The sequence below is a fragment of the Gopherus flavomarginatus genome, chromosome 1 (genome assembly GCF_025201925.1).
Source record: "Gopherus flavomarginatus isolate rGopFla2 chromosome 1, rGopFla2.mat.asm, whole genome shotgun sequence".
NCBI classification, from domain to species: domain Eukaryota; kingdom Metazoa; phylum Chordata; order Testudines; family Testudinidae; genus Gopherus; species Gopherus flavomarginatus.
The window spans coordinates 369653690-369662984 of NC_066617.1; the positions used below are offsets into that span (position 1 = coordinate 369653690).

General features: G+C 45.2%; 1 protein-coding gene across 1 annotated transcript; it reads left to right on the forward strand.

Annotated features, from left to right (window-relative positions):
- Positions 1-1813: 1813 nt before the first annotated feature.
- On the forward strand, positions 1814-2752 carry LOC127055891 (olfactory receptor 51G2-like). The gene has a single exon (XM_050963455.1). The coding sequence runs from the start codon at positions 1814-1816 to the stop codon at positions 2750-2752; it is 939 nt and encodes a 312-aa protein (XP_050819412.1).
- The last annotated feature ends 6543 nt before the right edge of the window (positions 2753-9295 follow it).

Sequence of the window (9295 nt, forward strand, 5' to 3'; positions counted from 1 at the left end):
AAATCCAGCCCCAAAGTTGTTGGAGTCTCTACAGGAAGGAAAAGTGGGAAGTTTACTACTTAATGGTTTTATCTTTCGAAAGTATTTCAGAAGTGCTCCACATACTGTTTGCAATGCTCTGTGTTATTAACTCTGTGTTCAGTGAACAGTTATATGATACTGTCTCCTGGTAACTGACCAAAACCTGTTTCTAACACTTATATTCAGGGATGTGCACTCAATCACTCTGCAATACCTTTTAAGAAATCCTAAGAGAACCGAACCGTTGGTCAGTGTTTCAGCAAAGAGTAAAGCTAAGGTGCAGGAAAGGGGAGTGTAGTAAGGGTTGTATGTAATTTACACCTATCATCTCGTACATGAACATGGCTGAAGTAACTTGCACCCTCAACTGGATATCAGTGTAAACCTAGTGTTTGCACTATTTGCCCATTTGTGATGCCAACCCCTCCCCTGTCAAACTGACTATGTTAGCTTGTAACTTGCCAAATATCTACAGATCCTTGCATGGGGAGAGGATGCAGGTCCTGTGAGGATAAAATGAAGCCTGTAGGATGATCGAACTCCTTGGAGTCAGTCAGCTTTGGCCAGACAAAGCACTTTAGCTTCTCTTGGAGGGATTCTTCTAGGTCAGAGAGTATCACTGAGAGTATTTGGTAGAGAAAATTAATAGGGACTGTTCTGGTTGTATTTACACATGTAAATCTGGAGTGATGCAGTTGAAGTCATTATTCCTGCAAAGAGAAAATGCATAATATAGAACCTGAGGAGTGGAGAAAATTATCTATATATAAACTAGGCAAAGAAATCATGCATGGTGGTGAATCCCCTCCTGGGGCAGGCAAACCCCCAACCTCACCCTTTCCACCCAAGGCCCCGTCCCTTCCACAACCTCCCCCCCCATGGAGCCAGGCCAGCCCCCCACAGCAGCAACAGGCCGTGCCCCAGACTAGTGCCGCAGGCCTGGAGCACACCAAGCTTCCCAGTCTTCCCCACCCCACAGTGTGCAGCGCAGCCCCAGCCTTTCTGGCCCTAGAGCGTGGGTGCTGGGCAGCCATGCAGACCCAGGCATGAGCCTAAGCACCAGACCGAGAGCAGCCTGCCTTCCCTTGCCTTCTTATCCTCTTCCCATAACGGAAACACATTAACAAACAGCTTCAATGCAGGACAGATAAATACAATGACCGTTTTCACTATGCACTTGCCATGTGTTTACACACATGTCATGGTACAATGGGCCGCACTCCAAAATGGAGGGCCAGAAAGGTTGTCAGTGGAAAGATCACAACTGTAAAATCGCACAGCACTCAAGTAGCCTGCCGAATTCCCAACCACAAGATATCAGTGGGCCCAAGAACTTAGCAGGTTTCAAACAGGGACTGGATGTTTATATGGATAAGCAGAAAATCCAATTACAGTTGTGAAGACTTAACAGAAAAGCTTTTAGAAGGGCTTTCAACATGTCTAATTTATACTACAATATATGTCTAATTAGTGGGCCTCGGGGAGAAACTTTCCTTGGGAGCAGGTTATCTCATAGCTGCCTATTTCAGGGATTCTTTCACCTTCTTCTGAACCATCTGCTACAGGGCATTTGATTCAAGGCCAGATGGACTACAGGTCTGATCTAGTCCGGCAATGCCTATGTTCCTATTGATGGTGTAAATCCAAGACTATGCTTTAGCTTATCTTCCTTAAGCTCCTGGGAGTCTCTTGCACTGAGATCAGAAAGATGTCTTGTTAAAAATCCTCTAGTCTCATGGGTTTTTTTCATTTCAGGAAGGATATTTCAAAACTCCCTGGACTTGCCCAGTACATGATGTCAGCTGTCAATGACACCAAATTCAGCTTTGCAGTGTTCCTTCTCACCGGGATACCTGGGCAGGAAGACGTTCATCTCTGGATCTCTATCCTCTTCTGCTTAGTATATGTTATTTCAATAGTAGGAAATTCAGTCATTCTGTTCATTGTAAAAACAGATCCAAGTCTCCATGAGCCCATGTACATTTTTCTTTCCATGTTGGCCATCACAGACCTTGCCTTGTCGATAGCCACCATGCCTACAACACTGGGTATATTCTTGTTTAACTCTAGGGAGATCAGTCTGGATGCTTGTTTTGCCCAGCTGTTCTTCATCCACTCACTTTCATTCATTGAATCATCGGTACTCCTGTTGATGGCCTTTGATCGCTTTGTTGCTATCTGTAAGCCACTGAGATATGCTTCTATCTTAACCCTGCCAAGAATTGGAAAGATGGGACTGGTGATTGTGCTAAGAGGGGTGTCTTTAATATTCCCACTGCCCTTTCTCCTTAAACGGTTCCAATATTGTCAAGCCAATGTCCTCTCCCATTGCTACTGCCTGCACCAGGATGTTATTAAGATGGCTTGTGCGGACATCACAGTCAACTACATCTATGGCTTCTTTCTTATAGTTACAGTGGTGGGGTTGGATTCACTGTTCATCTTCCTCTCATATGTTATGATCCTCAAAACAGTGCTGAAAGTCATGTCCAATGTGGAGTGCCTTAGGGCCCTGAACACATGTGTCTCCCACCTCTGTGCTGTCCTCCTCTTCTACACACCACGGATTGGCTTGGGTCTGATACACGGATATTGGAAGACCTCTCCTCGACTGCTCAATCTTTTCCTGGGCTACATTTCTCTTTTTGTCCCACCACTTATGAACCCAATTGTGTACACTGTGAAAAGCCAACACCTTTCTGCTAGGATAATCAGGGTGTTCTTCAAGTGAAGGGTCAGTTCATCATTTAGCTCCAGGTCCAGTGACATGGGAGATGAAAAACATGGGCCACGACCACCTATTCTATTCAGGATGTTACATCAAAGATGATGAGATCTAGTGAACTCCACTCTGTAAAGAGAGGTTCAGACATGGTATAAAGTCTGGAAGAATGGGAGAGGGGCTGGTGAGGGAGGCTAGCATATTGGGGAAGGAGACCACTGCAGGTAACAGCTTTTACAATGTGTCTGTGTTCATTGAGAGCCACTGGACCAGTGTGATGTTTGCTTATAAAGAGCTGTATTGGTGCCTGCTCCAACCTTAGAATTCCTCTTGACAGAGTCAATAAAGAGAAGGGACGTGGATGTTGTTTCCCATTATACCTGACCTGTCACCTTTCTGTCTCCGGTTAAACATCCATGAGTCAGGGAAATAGCTGAGAGGTGTTCTGCAGTTCTAGTCCTCACCCTTCCTGAGCTCTGGGTACTGCCTGATCCATGGGACTGCACCAGCTGTGCTAAGGAAATACTTAAGTGACACAGTCACCCTCCTTTCCCTGTGGCCTCAGCCAGGTGCATGTGACTGAGTCGTGTCAGAGACATGATTAAAGCAGGAGCCCCAGGTGCAGTCATTTAGGTAGTTCCTCTCTCATTGATGACTGTGCACTGTGCACCTGATGAGTCTACCCTCGTCTAACTGTAATGCCACCGAGGCAGAGCAATGCTGCATGTGTTATTAGGAAATGGGGAAACTTTTGTGAATGAGGGAGCCTATACAGGAAGGATGGGCTCCACCTATGCCAAAATAGAACCAGAATGCTGGTGCTTCACATTAAGTAACTTGTGGAGAAGTTTTTAAACTAATGACTGGAATAAAGCTGACAGGTGCAGAAGAGCATGTCGTTTGGACAATGACATCTGTTAGGGAGGATAGACTAAAGGAGATTCTCTATGACCTGGCAAGGAGGAGAGGATGGAAGATGATAAAATACAGGTAGGATCTGTTGATAAACAAATGAAAAAAAAAAGCCCCATGCAATTTCATCATGTAATTCAGAAAACTAAATAATTAGATGGGTGAACTAGAGTGCCTCATATTAAATGAGGGTATTGATATAATAGCCATCACAGAAACTTGATGGAATAAGGATAATCAATGAGACACCGTAATACCAGGGTACAAAATCTATTGAAAGAAGAGAACAGGTCATGCTGGTGGGGGAGTGGCACTATATGTGAAAGGAAGTGTACAATCAAATGAAACAAAATCGTAAATGAACCAAACTGTACCATAGAGTCTCTATGGGTGGACATTCTGTCTGCTAATAATAAGAATATATCAGTAGGGATATATTAATGACCACCTGCTCAGGATGGTGATAGTGACTGTAAAATGCTCAGGGAGATAAAAGAGGCTATTAAAAAAATCAGTAATAATAATGGGGAATTTCTACTGTCCCCATATTGACTCGGTACATGTAATTTCAGGATAGGATGCAGAGACAGTTTCTTGACACCGTAAAGGACTGCTTCTTGGAGCAGCTAGTCCTGGAACCCACAAGATGTTGTGAAGGCCAAATCTATGACAAGGTCCAAAAAAGAACTAGATAAATTCATGGAGGATAGGTCCCTCAATGGCTATTAGCCAGGATGGACAGGGATGGTATTCTTTGCCTTTGTTTGTCAGAAGCTGGGCATGAGCGACAGGGGATGGATCACTTGATGATTACCTGTTCTGTTCATTCCCTCTGGGGAACCTGGCACTGGTCACTATTTGAAGGCAGGATACTGGGCTAGATGGACCTTTGGTCTGACCCAGTATGGTGTTTGTAAAGGTGGATAATAGCCCTGCCCTGCCTCACAGAGGTAGTGAGAAGATAAATACATTCCAAAAGTTATGTTTGAATGAGGGCCTGACACACAGGAGTCCTGGTAAGAGACTCAGGGCCAGATTCCCTCTTTGTCCCCTCTGTTTGTGCTGCCCTAGCAATGCAAAGGGGCAGAAATGGGACTCAGCTTGCACACAGAAGCACAGCTAGCTCCTAGCCCAGCCCAGTGCGTTCACTGTAAAGTGATCACCTTTTCAAAGGGAAAAAGCGGGACACAAGCAGAAGCCCCATCCCCTCTGTGACCTCCAACTATGCTCCTCTTCTTATTTGAGTCTCCCTCTCTGCCCCATCCCATCCCCCAATACCCTACTCCTGCTCCTTCTCTTTACCTGAGACTCCAACTTCTCTTCAGGAGAGAAGCCAGAGCTGGGCCATGGTAAGGGCTGCTCAGGGATCCAGAGCCACTGCTCGGAGCCTCACGGTTATTTTTTAACAACTTTTCCAAACACTTTTTTTCTGATGGTTAATAAACCTGTTTGTTTTAGGGAGGCTGGGGTGACTGTATAGTGCTTGTCACAAGCACCAGAAGGGAAGAAACAGAGGAATGCTGCCAGACGTGCATGGTGAGAAGCATTTAGCATAGATGGGTTATTGTTCCCAGTTCAAAGAGTGGAACAATTATGAGATTCCTCCAGAGACAGGAGGGTAAAGGGACCATATATCCTTGTTTTACTGTGACAATCAGAATTCTTCTTGATGAGCATCTATCCTTGAATTCCTTCCAATATTAACAATAGCAACGTATTCAAATTGCAGGCAAGACAATGATTCATCTAAGAATAAAATTAAAAGCCGGAAGGAGTGAATAGATTATCTAATCCAGAGATTTTCAAACAGGGAGAGTCAGGACCCCCTTGGGAGGTGCAGAATGTATTCATAGAGGGGGGATGTAACAAGCTTTAGGGAAAATGACCTTCCTGTGCACATCAGGTGTGAAGATGATTTTAAAAATAGGCTCCAGAGGTGATACTGGCAATACAGACTTAACTTCAGCACCAAGCAAATTGGATCAAACTCTAGTAAAGAGCAGAATTATCAGCCACATAGATGAACATGATTTATTGGGGTAGAATCAACACAGCATTTCAAAAGGAAATCATGCCTCACCATTCTATTAGAATACTTTGAGGGGGGAACAAACATGTGGTTAAAGGTGATCCATGGCACATAGTGTACTCGGATTTCAGAAAGCCTTTGACAAGTTCCATCACCAAAGGCTCTTAAGAAAAGTAAGCTGTCATGGGGTAAGAAGGAAGGTTCTGTCCTGGATCAGTAACTGATTAAAAGATAGGAAACAAAGGGTAGGACTAAATGGTCAATTTTTCTGAAGGGAGAGAGGTAAATAGTGGTGTCCCCAGGCGTCAGTAATGGCACCAGTTCTATTCAACATATTCATAAATGATCTGAAAAAAGACTTGTACAGTGAGGTGGCAAAATTTGCAGATGATGCAAAATTACGCAAGATAATGAAGTCCAAAGCAGACTGCAAAGAGTTACAAAGGCATCTCACAAAACTTTGCAACTGGGCAGAAAAATGGCAGATAAAAGTCAGTGTTTGTGGAAAATGAGGAGAGGGGAAGCATTTTTTTATGGCCACCCAGCCAGTCAGTTAGCTATAGAAATCCTTCTTAGTAGTGGTATTCTACTTGCCTCACCTGTAACGGGTTAAGAAGTCTCACTGAAATGCTTAGGTAAGAGAAAGTGAGTTGGTACCTGACCAAAAGAGCCAATAGGAATACTAGAAACTTTTAAAATTGGGGGAAAAAAACAAAACAAACATTTCCCTCTGTGTCTGTGTGGTTGCTCTCCCGGCTAGAGAGACAGAGCAGCAGATATGCTGTAAGAATCTTGGGCCAGGTATAAAAATTCATCATTTATCCCTAGAATTGCTCATTTGGAACTACAGATATATATAAATAGGACAGAAAATGTTTAGCTCGACACAATGAGTTTTACCTCTTCATTTTGGGCTTGTGGATTCCTCTGTGCTAACACAGGTACTTTTGTTTTCTTTTGTAACCCTTAAGCTGGACCCCAGGAAAGCCATTCTTGGTGTTTAATCCCTATCAGTTGCTCCTTTAATATCTAGCAACAGCCTGATTATCCAGATGTGTTTTCTTTCTTTTTTTTAAATAAAATTTACCTTTTTTAAGAACATGATTGGATTCCTGTGTCTTAGGAGGTTAAGAGGTCTGTGCATGTGTTTTTCAGTTAACTCCTCAGAGGAAGAAAGGGTTCCAGGTTCAGCTGGTGGAAACAGCTGATTTCTGTTTCTTTTCCTTTTCTCAGCTCTTCCCCAGAGGGGAGGTGAAAGAGCTTGCGGGTGCCCCACAGGAAGGAATTCCCACGTGTGTCTACCTGGGCTCTCAAAGGGGTTCTGCACTTGGGTGGTGGGAACACTACTACCCAAAGCCAGGGGCCTATGTAACCTTGGGAGTTTAATACAAGCCTGAAGTGGCAAGTATTATTCTTCAGAGTCCTTGTGGGCCCCTACCTTCTGCACTCAAAGTGCCAGAGTGGGGAATCAGCTTTGACTGTGTTGATAAGTGCAAAGTAACGCACACTGGAAAACATCATCCCAACTAAACATACAAAATGATGGCTCTGTGTTAGCTGTTACCACTCAAGAGAGAGATCTTGGAGTCACTGTGGATAGTTCTCTGACAGCTCCTGCTCAATGTGCCGCAGCAATCAAAAAATGAAGAGAATGTTCGGAACCATTAAGAAAGGCATAAATAAATAGACAGCAAATATATTGCCTCTATTTAAATCCATGATGTTCCCACATCTTAAATACTGTGTGCAGTTCTGGTTGCCCCATCTAAAAAAAGATTCATTTGAATTAGCAAAAGGACAGAGAGGAATAACAAAATCTATGTAGAGGTATGGAACAGCTAGCAGAAGAAGAGAGATTAAAATGATCAGGACTGTTCAGCTGGGAAAAGAGATGGCAAAGGGGGGTTAGGATTGATGTCTACAAAATCAAGGGTAATGTGGCGGAAGTAAGCATGGAAGTGTTATCTACCCCTCCACAAGAGCCAGGGGTCACCCATGAATTTAATAGGCTGCAGGTTTCAAATAAACAAAAGAAAGCACTTTTTCACACAACGCACAGCCTGTGGAGCTCATTGCCACGAGGCGGTGTGAAGGCCAAAACTATAACTGATCCAAAAAGAATTAGGTAAGTTCCTGGAGGTCCATAAATAGCAATTAGCTAAGATAGTCAGGGGCTCTAGATGTCTCTAAACCTCTGATCATGAGGTGCTCCCTCTGTTATACTAGCCTCACCTTAGCAGATACCCAGGGGCTGCTCTGTTTGGGAGGCCAATGGGGGCTAGTGCTGCCATCTAGGGGCGTGGTCCTGTAACATGAGTGATAGAGGCCGATGCTTGGAGCTAGAGCTGGGCTGAAAAAAGAGGTTTTCTCCCCCATGAAAAATATTGACCCAAACTAAAATGTTTCCCTTTTCATCTAGCTACCAGTGGATCACTGAGATCTGTGCATAGCTATGGGGATCCCTGGATCCTGGGTCACTCTTTTCAGTCCTTGGGGAGAAGGGAAGGGAATCCCCCTCCTGGAATGATGCAAAGGAAATTCCCAGGTAGGAAGCCATGTGGAATCTCTCCTTCCTGGCCTGCACCTTGGGTTTGTAATGCAGGAAAGGGGGCTGCCAGGGAGAAATCTGGTCTTATATTATTATTATTATTCTATTTTATTTCAGCAAGATCACAGAGATGAAAGCATCATTGTTCCCACTCGGCCACCCAAGAGGTAGCCCTGTGTATAATCAGAACCATACATGCAGTGATGACAAGCCCGGCCTCCAAAAATAGAGCCTGTGGGAGAGTTTCCACTGCAGTCCAGTTGGGTAACATCTCCAGGCATCCCCTGTGATTTGGCCTCCTGCACTTTACCATAGGCCATGATGGGAGTCAAAGCTGGTGCACACTAAGCTAAGCAGCAGAGATTCCCTGATGGCTGAGTGGACCCCAGGGGATTGTGCAAACATGCTTCATAAAGACACTTGCCTCCTATCTGAACAGATACTGCCTGATGCCTGTGCAACATGGCAGACGATTCCTTCTCCTTTTTCCCCTAAAGCCTGCTCCCTGCTCCTCCTCTTTCCCTGAGGCTCTGCCCTCCATCTAGCCTGTTGCTTGGCCATGGTAAGAGCTTCCCAGGGAGCCCATGCCACTATGGGGAGACACAGACTCTCCACCTTCACTGTGGAGAGCTTCCTGGGGGTTGGGAAGACAGGCCGGGTGCTGCTCATGGGCCTCCCTGCCCAACACAGGTGAAGGGTCTGAGGTTCCTCACATTGATTCTGGCTCCCTGGGTAGCTTTTACGATAGTCCCTCTTCGGCTTCCAGCCTGGCCAGTGAGCAGACACTGAGGGGAGGAAGAGTGGACGGAGTGGGGTCGCAGAGCAGATGGGGCTCCTGCCATTCACATGGTTTTTCCTTTTGAAAAGGTGGTCACCCTACAATCAAACAACATGGGCAGTGAGGCAGCCCCCCTTTGGGGATGCTAGACCCACCAGTCCCAGTGCTTCTGCCTGAGGCATGCCCCCATGACCATAGCGACAAACTCCCACATATCGGTGATCCCCAGAGACTCCCCAGACCCTGAGACTGGAATCCCAAACCCCTACTCCATGGTGGCAGGAG

Bases quoted from the DNA above. Each gene is read 5' to 3' on its own strand.
- LOC127055891 (XM_050963455.1), top strand. From the start codon at position 1,814: ATGATGTCAGCTGTCAATGACACCAAATTCAGCTTTGCAGTGTTCCTT.